At 36.9% G+C, this 26,544-nt stretch overlaps 1 protein-coding gene across 5 annotated transcripts in view; it reads left to right on the top strand.

The window, feature by feature from the left end:
• ARL15 (ADP ribosylation factor like GTPase 15) overlaps positions 1-14,339 on the top strand; it is a 333,479-nt gene extending 319,140 nt beyond the window's left edge. For all 5 annotated transcript variants that reach the window (XM_038403024.2, XM_038403022.2, XM_043514388.1 and 2 more), the window contains one exon: positions 10,458-14,339. In XM_038403024.2, coding sequence (XP_038258952.1) covers positions 10,458-10,610 — 153 coding nt within the window. In that variant the 3' untranslated portion in view covers positions 10,611-14,339. The remainder of the gene's footprint in view (positions 1-10,457) is intronic.
• Positions 14,340-26,544: the final 12,205 nt, after the last annotated feature.

The raw sequence follows: 26,544 nt of genomic DNA, 5'->3' as shown, positions 1-26,544 counted from the left end.
TTCTCTGCTCCTTGAAGTCTTTAAACCACGATTTGAGGAATTCAATACCTCAGACATAAGTGAGAGGTTTATCGTAGGAGTGGGTGGGTGAGATTCTGTAGCCTGCATTGTGCAGGAGGTCAGACTAGATGATCATAATGGTCCCTTCTGACCTTAATATCTATGAATCTTAATTTGTTAGTGTGTAGCGTTTGATTTATATTGTGTGCAAGAAAATAAAATTAATGTGGAAGAGACATTATAGCTTCATTGTGCCATTAGTTGCCACTGGCCAGGATATTTGTTGGATGAGTGGAGAGGAAGGGAGTTGCTAGGGAAAGAAATCTGGGCCGAATAAAATTTTTTGTCCATTGGGGTTCATCTCGACTCATTAGCTTCAAGTGTTGATGACTGCAGTACCTGTAATTACTTTATTTTGAAGCAGAGATGTTCTCTTACAGGTGCCATGACAGAGAGAGAGAGAGAGAGAGTCATTGACAAAGTTATGTTTCAAATGGAGAAAAAGGAGGCTGCTGTCTATCCGCCTATGAAACCCTGATGCTGGTTTTTTTAAAAAGGGTTTTTTCCACTAATTTCCCGTCTTCCTGAAATCAAACTATTTGATGAATGCCTATTTTTTTTTTCAGTTTTTGGAAAATTAGTGCTTTTTTCTTTGTAACACACTCCTTTGGTAGTTTGTTGACAGCAGGGATCAAAAGTATGAACCTCTCCTGTCTGAACTAAAACAGCCAGCTTTATTAGCACAAAGGCTGTAGCAAACTCGAAACATTTTTCAGGGCCAGGCACTTGAGGGTGACGGAGAGCCATACTGAGTGAGCATTGGTTACAGTTGCATGAGTGCACAGAATTTTTAACTTCAATAACTGCACAAATAATGCACAAAATCTAAGGTTATTTTGACACTTTCTTATGATGCATATATAATTCAAATAGGTGATCAATAAAACGTTACCTTGTACATATGTTAAGTCATTGCTTAGATCAGTTTATGTATTATAAAAATGGGAATCCACAGGACTTTTAGGAACTCTATTCTTAGGTCAGATACAAGTCCATAAAGTGTTTTGCAGCTTTTGAACATGAGCACTCTGTCTGAATGCTATTTATTCTGACTTGAGATAGGTACACATGTATAGACAAATGCAGTAATTCTTCTGCATCTACAGCTATTTAGAAAACACAACTAGACACCATTTAACTAAGATCAGAACTGAAAGCTTTGTTTTGGACATGTCATTGGACCTCAGAGTAGGGATTGTGAGACATACCAGGGTACAATTCGACTAATAAGTAGCTGAATCACCCCTGCCTACAATGCCTTGCTGCTGTAGCCTCCACCCTGGACTGCTCACAAACAGCCTTCATCATGTTAGTTACTTCCAGCTATGTCTCAACGTGTGCTACAGCCAGCCAGCCACACCTTGGCTCTTAGCAGCCTTGGTTATGCTGTAGGCTGACCCCAATCCATCCGCAGTCCTGGATCTTCCTCCAGAAATGTATGTCCTGTACTTCCCAGCCCTCTCCTGTATAGCACAAACACATTGCTCATTAGTCCTTTAAGGGAATAATATGTACACAACTTGTTACCCCAAATGAAGATATCCAGACACTTCAACTTGAACATACTGGATTAGATAAAACAATAATACAAGTTTATTAACTACAAAGAGATGGACTTTAAGTGAGTATAAGAAAGGAAGCGCAAAAGTCAGGAATGGTTACAAGAAAAATAAAGATAAAACTCTTCCTGGTGCCTAAATTAACAAATTACGCTAAATTCAAAGCAGAGTTTTCTCACATGCTTTCAGCAGTCTTACTGACCAGACTCTATAGGTCAGGACCCCTTCCCCAGCATCCAGTGGCTGCTTCTTTTGTCTCTTCAGGTGAGGTGAATGCGATGGGTGGGGGAGAGGGGTGCATTGGGGAGTTTGTCCCTCCTTTTATAGTTTCAGTCCCCAGCTGAGACCCAGGAGACAGTAAATATGGAAGGATGTTTACTGCTTAAATGCAAATTAAGGCAAGCACACATTCTTTCCTTTGTTTAGGACAGACCTGACTTCTAGCTGGGCAGGGCTGTGGGGTTTGGAACATGGGTCAATAACATCCAGGGGAGTCTTATAATTTCACATACAGTGTTTCCACACACATTTTACCAGGATGATATTGAGCAGCAAATTGAGTTTTCAAATGATGATTTACAAGGCATGCACAAAGATAATTCCAGTAGTGTGTACGGTGTGAATATAGGGGTGTATTACATCACAGATTGGTCTCTGGACTTCTGGATAATTAAAGATAATTTTAACTGGACATTCTACACCAGAGGTGTATTTACTATCAATATTTGTATAAGTAGTATTCCTGAGGTTAGGATTGTATTAATAGCTAAAGCCAAAGTTGAGACTAGAATTTTTTTCCTGCCAAAGTGAACATTCTACTTTTGTATTTAACTTCCACATTGTAATAAAAAAAAGCCGTAAAACACTAACAATCTGACTAAAAAACCAAACTGAAAGTCAAATATAATCCATTTAGGGCATCTTGAGCAAGAAAGATTTGATTTTTTAAAAAGCCAGTGTTAGTTCCCTGTGTTGTATCAAACCTGATAGTAATCAAGCCAAATAAATCAAATAGTGAAATTAGTAAACGTTCTGTTTTTCATATCTTTCTTGTAAAATTTTTTTTTGCAAACGCTGAAGTATTTTTTTCTTAAAGGGGTATATGCAATTTAAAACATGTATTTGTACATGTAAAATAAATAAACTATCTTAGGACATATGTGAAGTAGTATGCATCTGAGTACATTAATGGTGTCCCTCAGGCATGTGTTGTTGCTTAGCTGTTTCAAAAAAAGTTCACATATATTATGTGGGTATGCCATACATAGGGGTGGAAAGTAGGATGTCAAGTGTTCTGAATGTGTTTGGCTTTAGTCACTGCTAATAATCAGCTTTACAATGTATAGGTCTTTTACCGTCTAATACTTGATACTATACATCTAATACATTTCTAAGGGTGTGTTATTTCTAAAGGCAGTACAATAACTAGAATTCACTACGGACTGACCTGAAATCTGTTCACCCTTGCAGTGAAATTTGCACTATGTAATTGTCATTTATTATTTGTGTTACAGTAGCACCTAGAGACCCCAATTGAGACAAAGGAAGAAACAGAGAGAGAGAGGTGAAGTGACTTGCCAGTGGGAGAACTGGTTTTAGAAACCAGGACAGTGAACTATTTGTTAAAACAGTGCTGTCTCTGAGAGGCATGGTTTTGTTTCCATTTGACATATTTGTAACTTCTTTTCTCCTGATTTTTGTATGAAATAACAAATCCTTTCTTTCTAAGGTTGTGCTGAACTCATCTGTTCAGCATAGAGTTTGGGCATTGAGGAAGTTGTGCAACAGCCCTTTAATTGCATTAATATTAATGGGTGGTGAGATTGTTCTCACATGCCGCTCCCAAATAGATGAGATGGTGTTGTCACCATTGACCAGGAGGCAGTAAACCATTTGAATGAGTTATCTTTCAGGCTCCCTGATAAAAGGTTGGCTGCATATGGAGAATTTTTCTTTCCTGTGCATCCAACAGTTTTTTTCTGTTCTGTAGCTGCTTATACCGCCCTCTTCGTCATATTATCTAAGTGACTCCCAGTAGTCTGAGAGAGACTCGAGCATGCCCATGACCATTAAAATCAAAGGGTTTTTCTGGAAAAGAGGCTATTCTTGGTGAAAAAAATTATGGCAAAGATTTTGTACCAACTACCTGATTTTTTTATTATTTTCTGTGAACAAGTTAGCACAATATACCCAAATAAATCAATTTCCTTCCTAAGTGGATGTGTGGAAAGAGCTGACATACTGGCAACTCCTCAACATTGACCTATGTCCTGGCCGGAATAGAGTGTCTAATACAGAGCTCTGTACCAATTTGGTCCCTTGCTGTGTCAGCCCTCCTTACATGTCCTAATGTGTCTGTGTATCTCTGTATATACCTGCCTATATAGCTTATCACAATAGAGGGACCAGAGTTGTTCTATCTGATGTGACTTTTTGGACATTTTTTGTGACCACCGCTCCCCACACTCTTCACCTTCTTCTCCTTCCTTTCTTTAGTCTCCCACACTTGGGTTTGCCAGTACCACACTGCACTCTCTAGTACAGTCTTTCCATTCTCATTTGTCAAGCATCCTCTCTCTCCCTTTAAAACACTTCAGATTCTTCTATAAAATGCAGGCAAAAGACTGAATCACTTATGATCTGAAGGTCAAGTTCAGGAGAGTCGAGTCTGGAGGTTACGAATGATAAAAAGGAGGGAGGAGAGCATCTATTCTGTAAAACACTGTGTAAACTGGATACTTCATAAATGATTTGTGAAGTGCATGTGTGTTCCTCTATCCCTGTAAGTCAAAATTCATAAGTCAGAATTGTCAGCCATGGCCGTAGTAGAACTTACATGAAAAATTTTGAACTAGAAATGACTTTCAGAAACCCATTTGCAAAAGCTTTTGGACCTACTATTTTTGCTAAAAGCAAAATTTCAAATGCTTCATAACCATACAAAGTAACCTAGCAACACAAATTTCACAACCCTTTCATAGCCATTATTGCCCTTCACTAGTTTGTGAGCATTATGAAAACAAGTGTTAGGATGGAAATGGTTTTCTGTTTTTTAACCTAGAGCAATGTCTACCAGTGCAACTGCTATTACTCAGAAATACAGAAGTTTTTCCCTTAAGCATGTCAGGTCATATTTAAAAAACAAATAAAAACTCAGTAACATGATTTCTTTCATAAAATCTTTATGCTTTGTAATGAAATGCTTTAAGTTCTATCTTCACATTCACAGATTCAGAAATCAGAGTGACAATAAACTCAGCAACAGAACTAGTTAAATTTATAAATTTGTTAGAGGCAGATTTTAAGAGCATTTTAACCTCATCTCCATTGTGTGCATGTGCACACAACAGGCAACAGTGGATCCCAAACCAAATACAATATGTCAGGTACATATTGATCAGTTCTGAATTAGTTTTAACATTTTGAGGTAAGGAGCCTCCTATAAATGTCACTCTTGGACAGGTCATTGAAAAACAAAAATTTTGCAAGCATTCCATTTATTTTTTCCAATCATCAAAATCTTTCCTTTTTCCCCTCAACTGTTAGAGAGAAATTGAGACAGTCTACTATACATACTGAGCAATGAAGCAGAACTCTTCAAACAGCTCTAAGATTAATTTTGAATGAATAACAGAAATGAATTAAATTGCAGCAAGGGCAATTTAGGTTGGACATTAGAAAAACTTCCTAACTGTCAGAGTGGTTAAGCACTGGAATAAATTGTCTAGGGAGGTTGTGGAATCTTCATCATTGGGGATTTTTAAGAGCATGTTGGAGAAACACCTGTCAGGGATGGTCTAAGTAATACTTATTCCTGCCTTGAGTGCAGGGGACTGAACTAGATGACCTCTCGAGGTCCCTTCCAGTTCTATGATTCTATGAATCTGACAGTTTTTTGGACTATTGGATTTGTCTGCTTATCCAAAAAAAAAATGGAGGGCCATATCCAGCTTCATCTAAATCTCAAACTATCACGTTAACGATGTGGTAATAGGATTCTTTCATAAGGAAGAATTATTTCCTCAACTCTGATATTTTTGAAGGATTTCATTTATTTTAGACATGTTTTTCAAATGATTGAAATACATTTTAACTTGGATTTTAGCTGAGGCTGCAAAGAAGGTTCAGTGGATTTGTCTATTTGCATGATTTTTTTTATGTCAAAAGATACTGAAATACATTCATAGCCATCACTACAATTAAAGCAATTTTTTTCCCTGAGTTGTCCTAAATGAATATAGCACATGAGCACATTTCACTGAAATGGGTTTTATGAATGGAATAGATGCATGTTAGTAATGTCACATATGAAATTAACTTTGGGGCCAGATACTCAGCCTGTGTACATTGCTGTAGGACCACAAACACCATGGCATTGTGCTGGGCATGAATCTTTGCCAGTTTTTGCTTAATCTACAAGTTGGAAAAAGCAATGTTTGAGAATTATATTTCTAGTGTATTCAAGTAGGAGAAAATAATATTGTACATGTGTTGTGGGGAAGGTTATTGATTACAGAATGTGGTATCAATACAACTTAATGTTTGCAAAATGACAAGGCCCCTTTGTGGGATGAAGACCCATAATGGGGAGCACTAGAAGATGGTACAGAAGTCTTACAGTGATGTGCATTTAATTCGTCATATTTCTTTCTAACCTCAGTTTTTAGAAATTTTGTAGTCCTGTTGTAAGTAATTTAAAATGCCAGTTTGTTCAAGGCAGATAATTGTATGCTGAGTGAAGGATACCGGCGGGGGGTGTTTGTAGCTTTATATTCAGCTTGGATATCCCATGGATAGGAAGGGACCCTTTTCATCATTCAGGCAATAGGAGAAGACAGAAGAGCTTCTACTAGTAAATGACCACTTTTGTCCTACTGTGATGAGAGACTGTGCAAAAACTAGGGTAAGTAAGCTGTTCACATAGTTTCAAACCCACTCAGACATTTTGGTGGTAGTTGGGTTCCATCATGTCTAGAAGAGTTGTGAAAATAGGAGCAGAGAGAAAAATTCCCTTAGGGAATAAATGTGTGAAAATGAAGGAAGGACAGTGTTGAAAACAAATACAAAGAAATGAGGGGATGGTGGAGGGGAGACAAGTTAGAGAGAGAATTCCAACAGAAATGTAGACCATATACACAACATAGGGCACCTAATTGTGCCAATATAGCTTTTGAGTCACTATCTTATCTCAGTTGGATAGTGCAGGCTTCTTTTTTAGTCTGAAAATATTTGTTTTCAGAACTGAATCACGCTTTGTATATATGAGGGCAAACACTGGTTGAATTATAGGAGAAATGTTTGTGTATGCAAACTAATTTCCCGAGACTTCAAAATAGTGGAAACAGTTCCCAAAGCCCTTGACTTACTGAGGTTCATCCAGTGTAGTGTAAATATTACATTGGAGAATGCAATAATGTACAATGAATTGTTCTGAAGATCACTTCTATGCCACTGTTAAATATCTAAAATAGGGATAGGCTAATTATAGTCCCTTTCTATATCTGGGTTAGAGACAAGTCAGCTAGCAGCCTTTTTCTCTATGGCTGTCCCCAGAATAGCTGCACTCCTATGGGTATTCCAAACAGCTGTTCTGTGGTGTCATCACCAGAGGTTCCTACTCCAAAAGCCACTGTATAATGATCAGCTTCCTCTTATTTTAGCAACTGCCAAGATTTGGGTTCTCTGGCTATGGATATTTTGGAACGTTGATCAGCCTCACAACACAGAATATTTGTGCCAGATTGTTAATTTAATTTCTATATTTTATTTACATACCAAGAAATAAAAAAACTAAAAGAATGGGATTTTCAATTTTTGTCAAGAAAACAATTTTTCCTATCCCAATTTACCAAAGGGAATTTTGCCCTGTTTTATTACTCCACTGTTGACTTTGTTTTGGAACATACAGTCACTTAAATGTAACCTAAGATCATTTTGTACATCTTGACAACAGTATGACCTAGTAAGTAGTTGTTACTTTTGCTCTAAATTGCATGAAGACTAAAGTGCTAGTGTGCTTGGTGCCGTTATTTCTTTTCCATGTGCATTTTCATATACTGTAAATTTTAAAGCTTAAGCTCAAGGACTCCATCATTAAAATGCAATTACCTTTTGATAATCAGCCTTGGCTGGCCTTATTTCAAGCATCTAGTATAAATAGGATTGTAAATTAAGACTTGCATGTAATCAGTGAGGCAGATTGCAGTGGTCTACCAGTAGCGGATGTATGGTAGGCATTCTGTAGGTCTGAAAATCTCACGTTACTCAGCCATATTTGTCAGCTTAACACCAGCAGGGTCCTTTTATCAAGTGGCTGTAGTGAAACCTTGATTTGTTATGTTTTTGTACAGCTTTCACTTCCTCTCCATACTTAACATTCAAAGAGTGCAGTTACTGAAACAAACTATAGCACTCTTATACCCTTGTGCTCAAATCCTTTGGTTAGTGTACTTTGCTTAAACATTGACCTAAATTGACTTTTAGTATAATTTCTAATATATGAAAGACTTCAACATACATACCTTCACTAGATTACTGAATATTCTAATGATTTACCACACCGATATGTAGGTTTAAAAATAATGATATGAAATAGGTATCCTAATAGTGTTAAAAATTCAGTTCTAAAATCCTTAATTGTCTCAAGATTTTTATGAAATTTTTGCAATGTTGTTGCAAATTTTAAACTTGTACTATTGGTGATCATTTTAATAACATTTTACACTAAGTGAAAGCACAATAAATAATGGTTTGGGAACTGCTGTTCATAGGTAAGTATTCCTACACTTTATCTACTCTTGATTTTACATCATCTTTCTAGGTTGTTACCAACCTGATTCTGCATTGTTTGACAAATCTAGCTTTGACTGTTTCTGAGCTGAGACGGGCAGCTGTTTCCACTTCTTTATTTAAATAGAAATATCCATTTTTCTGATAACTATGATAAAGATCCCTAGTAATACAGTTACCTTTATAGATTATTGTAGATAAGTAATCTCTCCTACCTCGCTGTAATATTTCTAATATTGCCTTCTGACTAGCACTTCATCTAAGCATCTTGTCACAACAGTACTTAAATTCAGATTATGTCAATTAATAAAATTGCTACAGGTTTCTACTATTTAATTAGGTTATCAGGTAAATAAAACAATTGTAGGGACATTTTGAAGAGCTTCAAGGGAAATGTACAGCTTGTTTAGTCTTTAGAAGATTTAGTTAATGAGTACAGAATCTAGTGCTATAGGGCTTCTGATCCCTGATTGAGGCCTCTGGTTGCTACCACAATACAAATTAAAAATAATAATTACTGTTATTGTGCATGTTTGTGGCTGTCTTTATGAGAGTGGAAAGTTTACTATTTCTTGCAAAAATATTCCTCAGTACAAGAATGTTCATACTAAACTTTGTAAGGACAAAATATTTCTATTGGTGTTTTGACAATAGCAAACATTGATGCATGTAATTGCAGTTATATATATATTAAAAAGTCAATTTGACATGTTAGACATTAGTAGGTGTTCTGGATCAAATACTGCTGACTAAGGAAAAAGTATGATGGAATTTTTCTTGACAAACACAGCTTAATGAAATCCATTGATCAAAATAGTCTGAAAAGTACCACCTATTATACTTCATTTCTTTTTTGAAAAAGACCAAGGAATTTAATGAACGTATTTTTTTCTTGATAATTTACTTAAACCACAATGAGACTATTGTGTTTAAAAGAAGTTAAAGCCTTTCAGTGAGTTTGGGAAGAACAACCAGCATATACCTGGCTTTCCTTACTTGTCTATAAGTGCTGCTGTCATGAATGTCAATGAAATCTTTACTAGAGGCTACATCTTCCCAAATATTTTCTTTCAAGTATGTTGATGCTCTTAACATTTGTCATTAAAAGTTGTATTTACAGTTTTTTCATGTCTTTGCTACATGACTAGTGTAGAAATACTGCAGTGAGATTTAATTTAGTCAAAAAGGTTCACAACTTAGCTGGCATTATTCTGTATCGGTGGTTTTCAATCTTTTCTGATTTGCAGCCCCTTAAAATATTTCAAATGGTGGGGCAGACCCCTTTGGAAATCTTAGACATAGTCTGTGGACCCACACGGGTCCATGGACCACAGGTTGAAAACCACTGTTCTATGGTGGTGTAATACTAATATTTAATTTAATTGTACCTATAATATGCTATATGCCAATCAGAGACAAAGACAGCATCTCTCATACTTAATACTTATTGCTACCTTGACAACATTAATATCCTAGGCTTCGATGTATAGCTACAAATAGCCAACTGGTTGTGTAAGTCGTATGCATCTAGCATTCAGTTGCTTGAGGTTCCCAGGAAACCTTTGCTGTAATTTACCATTGAATCAAGTACACAAGTTTGGGGAATTTTTTGACAGTAAAATTTGTGTTACATATTTTGGTTGATCAGGTAGTTAGATGATTACCAATAACAATATGGTACAGCATGTCATGAGGTTGATTTTAAAGTGCATGCCCAGCTGTTTATAAAGTTGCTTGCTGTTATTTTTCTGACTTTTTTGAACACTTGCTTAATATACTTTACTCTGTGCCTTAAGTGCATATAATTCTTTCTCAGACCTCCCAGGCTGTTAAAGGTATTGGTAGAATGGTGGCTTGCAAAGCAGGTCATTCACCCCTAAAGAAGACACTTTCCGGTCACAACATATAACCTGTAGTATAAGAACAGCTGTGGATTTGATTCTAAAAATGAGTGTCCTCTGGGGTTTTTTTACATTTTATTTTCTAAGAGACCAGCTGTAATATGAAAGAAATACTAATTTTTCCTCTCTTCTACTTTTTTTAAAATAGATCAAAAAATATTTTGAACTTGAACCACTTGCACGAGGAAAGCGCTGGATTCTTAAACCCTGCTCCCTGGATGATATGGAAGCAGTAAAAGACAGCTTCACCCTTCTGATAAATTTGCTAGAAGAGAGAGAGCTTGAGCCTTCAAGAATGTGAAAAGCTAGGAAAGAGGACTGCTTTTCCAATCATCATTGTACTTGTTTATTCTGCTCCCAGCTTAATTATGATTTGGTATCAAGACTGCGTTACGGCTTACAGTAAATATAAACTTTCATTTAGTGCAGAAGATCTGTTTATTAAAATAAATGCGCTGTAAATTGGGTATATGATTATTCCAGTTAAGTCATCACACTACTGAAATATAGGGAGTTACTCTTTGTTTACCACTAATTCTGCTCACTGCATGTTTTTTCCCTGCATTATCATAAAAACATACTTGATATGGAATTCTGCATGCACAAAGTCACAGTCTGTAAAAAATATGAAAAAAATACCACCAAGTATGTTTTCTAAAAAGTAAGTGTCATAAAAATTTGTGGATATTACTGTGTGTGTTAGTCCTTGGGATCAGCAAACAAGCTATATGGAGAGAAAGGCCAGTGAGAGTACCAGTAAATCATCTTATAAGCAAGGAAATGTCTTGATGCAACGTGTAGTCTGAAGTCTTACTGAATGAAAATACAAATACCTTGCTGGTTGATTACTATTCTAATTTTAACCCTTTCAAAGGTACAAGCAGTCAAGTTAGAGGGAGTACGGGGAAATAAGGGACAAACACAGCGTGTGCTTTGTGTGTTTGCTATGGGTTTTGGATTATCTGCATAACATTGCAGCTACAATTTAAGTAGATGATATTTTTTTAAAAATTAAATAGGTTGGATAAAATAAAGTTTACCAGGTTTTTTTTAGTGACTATGATCAAAGAGCTGCAAGAGTATATGTATTTTAACTCAGATGTGAATTTATGCTGTATAAATAGCATGAAGTGTGACCATTTTAAATTAAGGGATCTCCTGTATCTCTCACTCAAAGTAGTATTGTTATCGCAACTGTGCTCCTGCCTCTATACTACAGTTAAGTGTCTGCCAATATCTCCTGTTATAAACCCCTATTTTCAGGACTTTAAAAAATGCCTTCAGAAATTTGCTGAAGACTGAATGTTAGTAAAAAGTTTATCAGAACCACAGTTTTGAACAAATTTGGAAAAACTCCATTCAGTTCTAGGAATGCAATACATATTCCACCCCTTAGCCCCACCCATCCACCCCAGGTTTGCAACATTTGCATTCCTTTTGGCAGTTTTAAAATGATATAAATCAGTTTGGTTTTCAAATGAGCTTCTCAGTTCGTTGGTTCATAATAAAACCAGATATCACAAGAGGGTGTAGAAATCAGTAGATGTTTGGTGCACTCGGTGGTGGTTGTGCCTTGTCCAGTTAGTTGCTCACATGCACCAATATCCTGCTTGATGCATACCCTGCAATGGCATACTGAGGGTATAAAAATCCATCTTGAGTCTGTGTTTCAGGTTTTGAAAAATCTTCTTAAAAGAAGACCTACTTTTCAGAGCTTTATTCAACATGTCTTTTCACTCTGAAAGGAGTTCATTTCTTTAAGTTTATTTTAGTTTATAACTAGTTTGAAGATTAAAAAAAACGTGAGGGAGAGCCTATAAAAGCTGGTTCCCTATTTGTAATGTACTCTTGGTTAAATTCACTGGTTTCTATAACTTTTGCCTTTTTAAACTTTCCTTGAACTATTTGGATCACTTCTTCCCTCACTTGTGAACTGCTTCCCTGAGCACGTTTCAATATAAGTGTGTAGCCTGATAGAGGCTGTTTCAACTCACTTCCTATAATCAAAACTAAATGGGGGTTCCTGAGTAATTTCTGGATTAATTGTGTAGTAGAAACTGAGAGCTGAAAGTGACCAGAGCGCTAGAATCTGCTACCTAGAGAGCATCTGGGCTCACTGACACTTTCCTCTCCCTCTCTTTCCCTATCTATGTATTTCTTACCCATGTGCTGCCCCAAGGCACCTCTTCTGCAGATACTCAGGAACTTAATCTGTTCATGTTACTCAAAACCAGCTCCCAACTTTCCTTCTATGAATTGGGACACACTTGCTGCCCCTCGGGTATTGCTATGCACCTTGAGTGGGCTTCCTTTACCTGAACTAAAAATGAATTGGGATCTAGTTTAGAGCTTCCAATTCACTCTTTCAGGTAACTCAAACAATTTAAAGTTCTCAGGTGTCTGCAAAATAATCTGTTTGGAGGAGGATATGAGTAAGAAGGGGAAGCGGGCTGCATGCAAAAGTGAAGCCCACTCTGGGGGCAAGAGGAAGGGAAAAGGTAGCATTCTAAATTTTAGCTGCTTTTTGGTTTAAAATTAGAGGGTGGGAAGAACAATCTTTTTACTATTTTCTGCCTTCTGGCCCATATTAGATGTAATTAATCAAATTCACAACAGGTGTAAATGAGACTAACTCCACTTACTTCTTACTAATTTACACCAACAGTTAATTTGGTGCAAAGGTCATAGGGGTTTTGATATTAGTTTGGTCATGAAATCTCAACTATGCTCTGTTGGAAAGTGCTACATAGCAGTGATATCAAAAAGGCCCAACTAGCCAATCAGAATATGGCTTTAGCCATATTTCATTATACAGTATATTAGGACCTTTTGATGTTTAATTCTTTTCTTAGGAAAATGTCAACTGCACAGGAGCAGTGAAATTTTTTTGTAATGATTTTCAATGTGCATATTCTTAGTAATCATCATTCTGTACTACAGGTTGAAACAATTCCTCGTGACTGTTTAAGTATTCAAGAAAGATGTTTAACGTTACTTTGAACGTGATTCTGTTTGTGAATGGATTATAATGGATTTGTAGATTTTAAATGTTAAACACTTTCACCTTTTTTATGGAGGGATTAAAAAATTCGTAGCAGTTCGTGTCACACTCTTTGTCTAAAGTGTTCTTGAATATTCTTAATACAGAATCGGTGAATACCAGACATTTTTTTATTCAGATGACCAATCTCAATTACTGTTTTCTCTTCCTGTGCATTCATCGTTTAGATTAAATAAATTCAATCACTAGGAACTAGCTACCTTCCATGCAACTTCATTAAACAGTGAATATTGTTTTTTTTTAAGAAAAAAAAAAGATTGTGGTTTAATGTTCTTTAGCCATCTGTTAAATTACTTTCTGGGTGTGTGTTTTTGTGTGTGTGTGTGTATGTGCCCACACTGGGCGGCTTCTCAGACCTATGTCTGTCTGCAGTGTTTCACCAGTCAGAATAAAAACATTATCAATCAGTATCCAACAACAGCTGTTTTTGACATGCTTCTGTCTGACGCCTAATGTTTTACAACTGTCCTCCTTTGTCTAGCAGTTCTGAGCTGGTCATCTTGTTGCTTCCATGTTATGTCCTGTACTTGTACTAACAGAATTTGCAGTGGTTTTGGAAATCCTTGTTAGTGTTTTTGATAGTCTTTCTTGCTGTATAATGTGCTGTGTGTCTTAGTTTGCATATTCAAATGTGCTGTACAGAAATCTGTGATGTATTATTTCATTTAGTTTCTGGCGTTTCATTATATTTATAGAAGTTACAGATTTTTGTACCTTATTAGCTACTACAGTTGCCTTTTTGTAATGGCAATTAATTTATATTACAAAAGTTTGTATCTTTTCTGTAATTGAGTATTGGTTGATAGTTAAATGTCATATTATCCTGACTTTATACTAAAAATACATCATCTATACTTAGTAGTTGACCCATTCATGTAGGTAACTGCAAGACCAGAGGAACTTGTAATGTCTGATTTATACATGATTTCCACGATCAAAAGATGAAAATAAACACTGAGTAGAACTGAAGTGGTAAGCTTGAATCTTTTCAATATTAATTTTTAGAAGTACATTTTTCATTATCTTGAAATAGATTTTCAAAATATGTACTTTTGGGTCAAAACTAGTGATTCATTTGGAATAATATGACGTATCTATGCATAACATAAATATTCAATTGGAATTTCCAGCTGGTTTATTTTGTTAGTGAGTTTTGCTATTTCAGAAGTATTTTTAAAATATACCGTAGAATTATTGCAGGACTACACATGGAAGTGATTCCTAGTAATACAATTACTTCAGGAGCTCAGACTGAGAAACAAATACTTATGTAACTAAGTAAAGATTTTAAATAGAACTGTGACATTATTATGTGGTGCATGTACTGAAGGGAACCCCTTCAAAGTATAAACAAATAAACTTATTCAAAGGAGTGCAATGGAAGAAAAATAACTCCCCAGACAGTTTTGGACTCCAGCACACCATTATCCTGTCTCATACAAAATGCCAGCAAAACAAAGCCGTTAAGCAACTGATTGAGATACAGCATTGGTCAGGCTGGCTCTACATTCCTGGTTTGGTTTCCAAACTAGGCAGTTATAATGCATCAAGACTAGGATGGAATTAGAAGATTTGAAAACTAATAGTATTTTCTTCATGCTTTGTTTTCATATTCATAGATGAATGGAAATCTAGTAATCATTCTGCATTTAATAGAACTTTAAAGATTTTTTGTTAGTTTATTAGCCCCTTGACCTGATAGTACAAACAAATTAGAACATCTGTGTGTCTGGAGTATGGAATTACCAGCCAAACCACTAGATTAACAATGGGGGATGGAGAGATTGCTTTATCCCATGCAAAAACACAGGATCTCTACCCCTCAACGACCACCTGAAGTTGGACTGGACCTGAAAGTCATATAGGGCCACCGCACTCTGTTACATGTGGTGATAGAGGACACCATTTCTTTCCCAGCCTCGTAAACCACCATGTAAAGTGAATAACTTCCATTCATTGTATGGTTTGGTCTGAAGATCAGGCTAGATTTAGCTAACCATTATGAAACTGTTGAGCTCCATTATGGCTACTTAAGATTATAACAATAAGAAACAAACAAACAAAAAAAAGCAAAAAGCATTGTCTCAATGCAGTTATGGATTCACAGAAGTTCATATAAAAATATAACATTTGTTTCTTGAAATCTTTGCGTGGGAAATATGCAAAGCAATCTTCTTTGTAAAATATGAATTTGCAATGAGTAACGCTGATTTCCTCCACTTACTGTAACTCTTACAAATGTCCTTGCTTTTACAGTCCAAAAAGGGACAGAGTCAAATAAAAACACAAAACCCCTTTTCAAGCAAGTAAAGGGGATGACAGTGGACAGGAGTGTTTTTAATCATTTGGTTGGCAAGCCTAGCAATGTGTAAATCATAAACACTTTAGAAATTCTACTCAGCAAAGTAGCTAAAGGTTTGGAATATTTAAAGAAAACTAACTAGGAATTTGGGGGTGCAGAAGAGGGGTGATGTGTAGTTCAGGTCATTAACTTGTTGCTACTATGGAAATAGAGGAAAATATTGTCCAAATATATCCTTTTTATAAGGAGGATCTTTGTAATTGTAGGCCTAACATTTTATACATTAAAAATTAGAAGTTTTACATAAGGAAAACATTATTTTCCTAATTTATTGAAACTTGCTCACCTACTACAACACTGATACATGAATCTTGATGACTTTGTATACATTTTGTGAAAGAAAACAATTGCATAATTAATTTGATTCCAATATTAAAATGCATTATAAAAAAAATAAAACTAATGACAAAGAATTGTCTTTACCTTTTTATATCCGTCTACTTAAACTGGGGAAAAAAGTAGTCCATCTCTATTACTATGAAACATATGTCAAATACATTACATTTGAATTGGCAATGGAAAGAACATGCATCTATTAAACAAAACAATGTAAAAATCATACATTTGTAAATTTGCTATGAGGAATTTCACTCAGTTTAGAGCCATATTTACCTTGAGATACCACACAAGATTGGTCTTACTTTTTGTTAGTTATCAGTTATTAGTGGGTGGAATGTGGAATCATGGAAATCCCAAGAGAAGGATTCTTGTACAGTAGAAATAGTATCAATATCCTGCCTCATCACAAAGAAGTTTGCAGAATGGCAGTGTAGAGCTGAAGCATGACTTGCATACATAGCCATAAAAAACAAACCTGGATTTAAAGCTCATCACCCAGCAGAATAGCTAGTATTTTAATAATGTGGCAGTATTGGATTTGCAAGGTTGATGATTATTCAGGATCAAAAAGGCATTTCTTTAACATTTTATTGTAAATGGCATTTTGGGCCTGTCAACTTTGACATGATCCTTATAAAATAACAATTCATGTTGTGAATTGGGATTGGAACTCAATTTCTAAACAAGTATTTCTAAATCCATTTCTCACCAGTGGCATGCTAACTTTCTTACCTTCTTGAGCTCTTAGATCTGCCCTCCAATACATAATGCACATCTGCATGTTTTTCAGAACTAACTACTGTCCACACACACACAAGTGTGATAGCTTCTATATATGATAAAAGTGATTAACACCAGGGATCAAGGTAGGATCAGACCCCCAAATTAACTCTCGATTCCAAATTTAAGAAAATTGTGGTATAATTTTCTAGTTTGTTTTGAAAGGACAAGTTTCCATTATTAACAAAACTACATCAATACAATTTTATTAAAAAATCCATGTAACACACACAGTATCTCTTCGGGGGACCCTCCTGCATTTCAATATGTGAAGGGGACTGACCCTATTGTTGTGCTTGTAATTTAGGCTGTCTAAAGCTACTGTATTTGTGGAATTGCTTTTCTGTTTAAGAATGTTTAAATGTGCATGCAGTCCCTACATTCCTTCCTGATGTTCCAGAAAGGAAAAGCTTGAGAGACGTTGTTCTGTTGATTTACCTTTTCAGTAGTCCATCTTTTTCTTAATCAACTATTACTAAAATGCAGTGTATGCTAACCAGAAAGACTCATTCCTCTTGGTTTACACTTGCTTGTCAATGTTTGCTCTCCCCAAGGTCAGTGACACCAGTGCTAATTAAAATAGCTAATCATACTTTGAAAGAGAGTATATTTTTTTTGTGCCAAGCTGCCCAGATGTAACTATGTAGAATAGTTCATAGTTTGCCCCATTACTTCTATGAGCATGACCTTTTGTTTACAGTAAATACAGTACCATAAGCCTGGTAAAGTCATCACATACATTAAAGGTATTAGGCACGTTTATCTTACATTCCTATCTATTAGCTTCTTCCACAATTAACATGATCCACAGCTGAAAAAATAATTCAAGCTGTCAGTGATAAACGGGGTGAAATTGTCAACCCAGGAAATGTCAATAATACTTATAAACTATATTACAAACAAATGTTTATCTAAAAGTACTGGGATATTACTGTGAATTTTATTAATCAAGGCGTTTTAATTCGATTCATATATGAATGAAACTCTTAATATGGTTCAATATAAAAGTAAACAACTCAATATTTTTGTAGGAAGTTCTGCATAAATGCTAAAATGTACCAGAATACACACTCAGTCCTCCCACTGGCTTGAAGACTCCCACCCCTAGACAATAATCTATCATCTAAAACCTTTTATACCACTCATTTTGCGCACGCACTGGCACCAAGTCTCCTGCAGAGACAGGTTGTTAGTGACCTATCAGCCTACCTTTTCTCTCTCAAAAAAAAAATAAATTGGTAGCTAATATGGAAATTAGGATTCTCATATATCAACCAATCAAGTTTTAGAAAACATATGATCTGTTTTAAATGTTGAAAACATGTCATTAGGTTTGGACTAATTTTCAGCCAACCAAACCTAAAAGTGAACAATTTGTGTAAATTAACTTTCTGATATTGCTATAAACTATGTATCTGAACAAGGCTCTTTCTCAAAATGCATTATTGCTATCCAGCCAGCTCTGAAATCATCATCTGGGGTTAATATAATGACAAATTAATGTTGCCTCTGTACTTTGTAAGGTTCAGATGAACAAAGCTTGGAAAATTTCATACTTCATTTTGATGTTTTGAACAGTCCTACACGCCACATCGGAACATCGCAAGGCTGAGCCTTTTAAATAACTTAGGACATTATGCGGTACCCTATTAAAACTCACCTCATTCGATGCCAAGGTGACCAGATTTTAATTCTCTGTAAAAAAAAAAAAAAAAAAAAAAAAAAAAAAAAAGACAAATCTGTATAAGGTTTTCTTTTCACAATCAAAAATTATTTTTTCATATGTTTGTATGAGTGGAATTATTACCTATTCAATCAATGAGAAGGTGCATGTTATCTTAATAAATCATTTAGTCAGTCTTCATTGGGGGGGAGGGGAGAGAGGACTGACTACTTTTTCTCATTTACTGTGTATTATCCTAGAATGTCAAAAGATGTACATGTAAGCTATATTCTTTGAAACAAACTTACCTGCTCAAAACTAACTGCCTGTTTAAAATTTTTGTATTAGTTGAAAATAAAGCTATCTTACATTAATGTGCTGTTATAAAAGGGAACATTATTCAGTTCATCTGGGTTTTTTTTAAATATATATTAAAAGTGTAAGAAAATAGTAGAGATGGTTACCCAAGTTAGGGCATGGCCAGGATTTCAGATTACCATCTCTACTATTTTCAAACAAGTTGGTCAGATTTCAATTTCACATCTGATCCAAAGGACCTAAAATAGCTGGGTTTATGCCTAACTACTGAAGAGGAGGTGATGGCTGCTCTGAGTGCTCATCCATGGCAACCATTCTCCATTTCCGTTATGCAACAATAGTATTCCACAAATAGATATTTGGTGCCAAAATTAAAGAAAGTTACACCACTGAAATAGTAGAAGTCACTGGCCAGACATTTACAGGCAGGATTTGCTGAAGTGGTAAACCAGTTTTTGACTGGAGTATCTTCTTCCATAGCTGTAGAGAAAAGAATTCCTTATTTGTACTAGCTCATTCAGATTTGAGTAAAACAATTGGCAGTGTAAAAAGCAAGGAAAGCTAGCTTTCCTCTTCCAAGCAACGAACAAAAACCACTCTGTAGATAAAATATCCTGTTCTAGAAAACCTGGTGGACCCATTGATATACACAAATCTCTTCAGGTCTCAGTTATTAAATCTAAGATATTAAGATTTGGAGCCTACCATCAGTCCAAGCAGTTATCAGATTTCCCTATCCAATTTTGTTTCTACAGTTTAAAAAAAATAGAAAATGCGACTGTGTACTCCATGTGGTATTAATTGAACAGTGATGATAAATCCACAAATTTCTGAATCATACCAATGAGTCAATATACTGCAGTGATTTTTTTCATTACATGTATTTTAATGAGGAAGAAGAATTTGCCTTGCCGCAATTGTTTGTAAGGCAATGCAAACACAAGTTTTAATTTTGTCTTTAACCAACGTTTTAAAATAATTGATTTTAACTGCTATGTTTGATACTGATGTAGCTCAGTGTGAGGATTTTTGTACTTCATAACTAGCAGAGATGCCAATTCTTGGATCACAGCTTTACAAACTTATTCAGGGAGCATTCTTTGCACTAATGTTCCTCCATTTCAAACCTGCTTTGTTGCTTGCTCTACATTTGTTACCTAATACTTACCCCTACAAGCCTGCTGAAGCATTCTGCTAGTACACAGTGAATGCCAGAGCAAACACTAGATGCTTCAAGACATGGGTTCTTCATGCCTTCTAATGAGAAACAAGTTTCAGAAAGTTAAAATAACATACAGTATGTTTTTATTTAATGCAAGTAGATGGAAGTAAAATGTGCTGACCTTTCTACAGTTAGTTTTCTTGTGAACATTGCAAAATGAATGTAAACTCCCTCAGCCCACACAACTTTTCCAGATGTATCATTCTGGTCTCTGGCTAGACAGCTGTAGAGTCAAGTGGGAGTGCAGATAAGCATGCTGTAATGAGATGTAGGCCTCCACATGGTAAGGTGAATGGCATAATTTTTTCCTTCTGGGTTGTTTCTTCTGAAAAGACTTTGTACTTTTAGTCACACATCCATATTTTAAATATCACAGTCACATGTTCTAAACACATCCTAGCATCATAAATAGGCTCTTATGATCTGTTTCTCTTAAACTTGTACAGCCGTGAGTAAAAACCGATACTAACATGGTCCACACAAATGTATTACAACAGATGGAAGGGAAAGAGAAGATCTTTTCAATAATGTTCTTTACAATTTAGCTTTTTTATGTATGATTATTTTTTGGAACGTTATTAATTCAATAGCTAGAAAGTTGTAACATTCATATATGAATCAACGTTTCATTCTTATCTCTGGAAAAGACCCACTCGTATCCTACATTCCCTCATTTATGTATTTATGGTTGTTAGGTATACATAGACAATACCCAGGCTCTTTCATCACTGAGAATTGATCACGTAGGAAATCCAGAGGAGAGAATATCCTCAAAGGAGCAGCGTTATAGCTGAAGAAAGTGCCAATGAACATACTCAAAAAGGCACTTTTGAAACTCTTGTCATGTATGGAAATAATTAAAATATCACAATTACTTTCGAAAATTGGGAGGAAGTTAGTCTGAACTCAGCAGATTTGGAGCATTGATAGTAAAAGAACAAATCCAATCAGTTGATGGCTTAAGGAGTTTGTATAATCCAGTGCTGAATGTGAATTAGGTTTTTCTCCAGCACCAGAGAGGCAACCTGGGCTGCAAAATCCTAACCAATGGCCCTTATATGGATAGTTGCTAGCTCACCAACCCAGATTGCCATCAGACTTTCTAATAAGGCTGACTGTATCTGAGAAGTACCTGGCTGCTAAAACTCTAAGGAAAATCCAGGTGCAGTCAGATGTGGTAGTAGCTGTTCTATATGTAGCATTGTCCTTCTGAGTCAGTACAGAATCAATGCCTTAGTGTGGTGTTTTAGAAGCACCCTGCTACTAGGGGTATAACAGCAATAATATTGTAGATTATATTTCTATAGCATGTTCCCTCTGAATATCTCAAACTTCACAGACTATATGAATTAGGCCTCACAATGCCCCTGTGAAGCAAGGAGGTATTGCCCCATGTTTCAGGCAGAGAGCTTAAGGCACCCAGTGATGCTGGCTTGTCTGAAGATCACAGAGAGTCTTGGCAAAGCTGGTATTAGAACCCAGGCTCACTCTCTAATGCCTTAACTATGAGATTATCCCTCTTCGCAAAACCAAGGTTCTTATCCCTTTCCAATAAAAGCCCATGGTGTGAGGGTGTTAAACTCAGGGTCCCAACCAAATGCAGTTGGTTACAATGTACTTTTCATTTCCTGCTACAAACTATTGTTTGGTGCTGTGGTGCACTGTTACAAAGCTGCTGCACCTGACTGCAGCAACATTTCAGAGGTGGGTGAAGTGATCCCTGTGTAGGTAGCTAGTATTTTAGGGTCTGTAAAGGCCTGTGGGATAAAAGGGGCTATATCATTATATGTGTTGCTATGTAAGATGTAGCCTTAACTGATGGACGCATTGTTTCTAAGTCTCACGCCAGTCATTGAACAATTGCTTTAGTAAAAGATGTGAACGCTGAAGTGCCTTTTGTCTGAGCTGCCCATGAATCTCAGCATTTTCTTTTTCTTATGTGCAACAAAGGGATCCAAGGGACATAGTTTCTCTCTTTTAATTTGTAGCAAAATATGCACATTTATCTTAAGAACAAAGTGGGCTCAAGCCCAATCAGCCCCAAAGAAAAGATACCTGTTTGCCCTTCAGAAACCGTCCTTTTACGATTTTTCAAACCCTTGCTCCCGGGTTCAATTGTATGGCCAAGTAATCTCAGATGTACGTATAATTTACAGTGTTGTTTTCAAAGTACTATCCATGTCCTGAGCGTCTTTCAAACCGTTTAGTTCCTAGTTTTCATGCCATGTGCGGGGCTGTTGCATTACATAGGAAGGTTTTCAAAGTTCAAATTGATTCAATTTAAAACAAATGGGTTCATGGGGCTATTTCCACCGCATGTACAAAACACAATGTGCAATTTATTTAGATCTTAAGTGGAAATTAAGTAAAAGAGATTCAAACTCTTTAATAGGGTTTTTGAGACTGGAATACTTACTTTTTTTAAAACAAAAGCATAATAAAATGATGACGACAAATCACCAGGGTCACAGTTTTACATTTTGTTTGAAAAATGATGCCTCCTGCTGCACAGTATTCTCTACTCTGGTTTCATAGCAATAAAGAGGGAATAGCACCACATATGGAATCCTCCTCTTGCAACATCCTTGGTTTTTCAATAGGCCTCTATCTACATCCTGACCCGGTCTGACCCTGCTTAACGTGCGAGATCTGATCGGCCTGCATGAATACATTTCCACAAATGATGCCCGAGTTAGAAAAAAGTGAAGGAAAATATATCTAGACCCTTCCTGGTTCTCCCATGCAGGCTGCACTTCCATGGTACTGAGGTCAGTTTCAATACTGTAGTGTCCATTGTTCTGCACTGCGCTGAATGGTTTGGAGGAAATCTGTGTGAAGAGTAACTCTGAAAATGGAAAAACTGAGCACTTGGATTTAGTGTGTGTGTGTGTGTGTGTGTGTGTGCGTGAGAGAGAGAGAGAGAGAGATGAAAGGCAGGGGGTGTGAAGTTAGATAGGGAAAGTTCCTTTTTAGACATTAAAAGTTAGAGCTGAGTTTCTAAATTGGGATGAATGTCAGTGATCCACACAAGGCAGAAAGAAACTTGGAACCAGATCCTGCAACTCTTTCTCATGCACAACATCTTTATTCATCCTGTAGTTCCCATGTAGTCAAAGGGGCTGCATCTATGAATACAGATGACTTGGAGTAAAGGCTGAAGAATGGGGCCTGGGTTTGTAGGATATGAAATGGAGCATTAGGGTTTAAAATCCCAGTTCAGGAGGAGGAACTGTCAGGTGGAGTGAAAAATAGTTTGGGTAAAGCCTCAGCCTTTTAAGGAAAGCTATCATTTCATCTCGGTCTGAATGCCCACAACTCCCACTGGAGTGAACTGGAACCTGAGTGCTCCCCGCTCCCTTCGGTCTATATTATACCATGCTTATCACCAACACCTCTTCACAACCTCCCAGGCTCATTTTCCATGGAATAACATGATAGGACTCTTGTGATCTCATTGACTGAGAACCTGTCGTCCTAGTGTAAGGAATAATAGGCATGACATAGGAGTAGCCATGACAATAAAGGGTTTTTATAAGTGATTTATACTGACGTGCTATATCACACCAAATTACTTTCCTAAAGTCATTTCCATCAGCAGTAATTTCCTCTCCTCCCTGCTCACCCTCATGCAATAACATAAGGCAACTAATGCATGAATACGCATGCAGAATTCCCAGCCTGGGCTTTGGGAATGCTGGGTTCTAGGGGAGAATTATACCTTCTGGCTCCATCCCTCCTCCCATCATATTCAGGCACTGAAAACGTCACAGCAGATTTGGGAAGTCAGAGCAAGTTCCCTTGCCCTTCCCTATCAAAGTGGTGTCAACCTATAATGACTGATTCATGTACTCTGGAATACACGGGCATACATTCACTATGTTGTCAAAAGTTACCAACATCCAAAGGGAAATAATTAAAGACACTTCTGATATGTAGTTCTTCTATGTGGGTACCTTCTTACTAAATGCTGCAGAAAGAGCTGAGAAGGGGTATTAGGTTATGGAATCCCATCCAAAACATACTGTTCAGCTGCTCGATTTCCCATTGCCCGGATCCTCAGGTCGATGAGTGTTATATTTGGATTTAAAATCAGTGCCACAGACTTTGTTGGCATTAAAGCAATGAGGAGCTATACAGAGAAGCAATGTTAGCCCTGAGCAATGTATCTCTTTCTCAAGGAAGCCCAGTCTAAATATCTAGCATAGTCTTTGAAACTTTATAAACCTTTGTCTTGCTTCACAATTTTAAATCAAAAATAAACTGGTTGACTGATTAAATGTAGCTTATTGTAAATCTTCTTACAGTCGTCTATCTTCTGGAGGACATACACACCAGGGCAAACATTCGAAGCTGCACAAGCCTTGCCAAGAGGAGATGTTTGCGCTCCACATTCTAAACATATGACGCAAGTTTTGTTCTGCAAAAAGTTATCATTTAAATTAAGGAGTTTTTGTTCTTGAGGATAAAAGGAAAGAAAACAAACACAAACGTAACAGCCAGAGCCTGTTTACAGTATTGAAATGGATTAAGTATGTTTCACTGTCTTGACTATATCAGTGCACTTGTAACTGGAAAAATTAACTAAAGGGGCCTCTGGAGCTAAATAATGGTGGTAAAAAAATGCCTTTTGTGATTAACTTAAGGAATAAGAACCCACTCTATTTATTCGCTTTTTCCCCCTAGTTCCTGTTTAACAAGGTTTTTTAAAATTTGCACTCAAATGGCTGTCGGGAAAATTTATTGCAGTAATATGAGTGTTTGCATCATTGTGGATTTAGACACACTTGCTATTTTCTGAAAGAATGTCTAGCATCTTAGCAAAAAGTCAAGTACCAGCCACGTCTGCAGTAGCTGCGAGGCATCCAACACCTAGATGAGTACATTTTAAAACTAAAAACAAAGCAAACAAAACAATGAGGCCCAATTCACTATTTCTTGGCTCAAGTGATCCATGCTTCAGCCTGCCATCTAACTGCTTAACACATTAGCGCCCAGCCAGACCTTCCAGCCAATCTGACTAATGTAAGTACTTCCTTCTTCAGTCAGCCAATCAGCCCTTTCTAGGCCCCAGAACACAATGGCTTTTTTTTTTCTTTTTTCTCATAGATTCTGAGACACAAAATTACTGACTTCTTGAAAAGTCATTTCTTTCTTTGCTTGGCATTTGCGTGTGCGTGTGTGCGGTTTTCCCTCCTTTTCCTTTTAATCTATTTTACTGGACTGGAAAAAAAGCTTTCTTTTTTCCTTCCTCTTAGTAGCTTCATGTTCACTTTCCCCTCCTCTACCCTCTCCCAGCCCCCCGCCAAAATACTGGTGCCTCTTTGTGCATGTTAGAGGAAAATATTCATCTTGAAAAGGTTCTTTCTGCTACAAATGAAAATCAGTGGATTCCCCAGCCCCCATTATGTCTTGTGAAAGCTGTAGAAAGCACAATGCTTCTTTGACTGGTTCAGGCACCCATAGCTCGTCAACACTACTGTGCTACTGCTGCTCAGGCAAAGCAAGTGCTCTGCTCCAGGTCATTTCAGTCCATGGTGCTAACAGCACTGTGCTGGCTGATGCTCAGCTAGTGCATATCAAAGAACCTTGTGCAGTTTGACACTTGATGGTCATAGAATCATGGAAGAGCCTTCAAGTGGTCATCTAATCCGTCCCTCTCTCCTTCCACCCCACCCTTGCTAAGGCAGAATTAAGTATGCGTAGGTCATCCCTGACCGTTCTTAAAAACCTCCTGTTGATGAGATTCCACTACATTGCTAGGTAACTTGTTCCAGTATCATTATTGTTAGAAACATTTTCCTAATGTCTGATCTAAATCTCCCTAGCTGCAAACTAAGACAATTACTTCTTGTCCTACCTTCATTGGTCAAGGAAAACACTTGATCACCATCCTCTTCATAACAACTTTTTACATATGTAACCCTTCCACCAGGCAGAGTTGGCAGCAACAAGGGCTGGGTTAAGTATCTAGGGGTTCCTCTTCAACAATACAACACAAAACCAGCTCCCACCCAGTGACCTGAGATAATTACACACCACCCCCTGGGCACTTCTAAGGCCATGTCTATACTACGAAAGTACTCCAATTTTATAGAAGTTGATTTTTTGGAACAGAGTGTATAAAATCGAGTGCATGTGTTTACACTAAGCACATTAATTCGGCGGTATGCATCCACAGTACCGTGGCAAGCATCGACATTCCAAGCGGTGCACTGTGGGTAGCTATCCCACAGTTCCCACAGTCCCTGCTGCCCATTGGAATTCTCGGCTGAGCTCCCAATGCCTGATGGGGCCAAAAATTCGGTGGTTATGGGTAAATGTAGTCAATCAACCCACCCTCCCACCGTGAAAGCAACAGCAGACAATCATTTTGCACCCTTTTCCCTGGATTGCCCGAGCAGATGCCATAGCACAGCAAGCATGGAGCCTGTTCAGCTCACCGCAACAATTATGACCATTGTAAACACCTATTGCATTATCATGCAGTTTA

The sequence above is a fragment of the Dermochelys coriacea genome, chromosome 5 (assembly GCF_009764565.3).
Source record: "Dermochelys coriacea isolate rDerCor1 chromosome 5, rDerCor1.pri.v4, whole genome shotgun sequence".
Taxonomy (NCBI): Eukaryota; Metazoa; Chordata; order Testudines; family Dermochelyidae; genus Dermochelys; species Dermochelys coriacea.
Note: the sequence above shows the minus strand (reverse complement) of the source record. Positions and strands in the feature narration are given on the sequence as shown.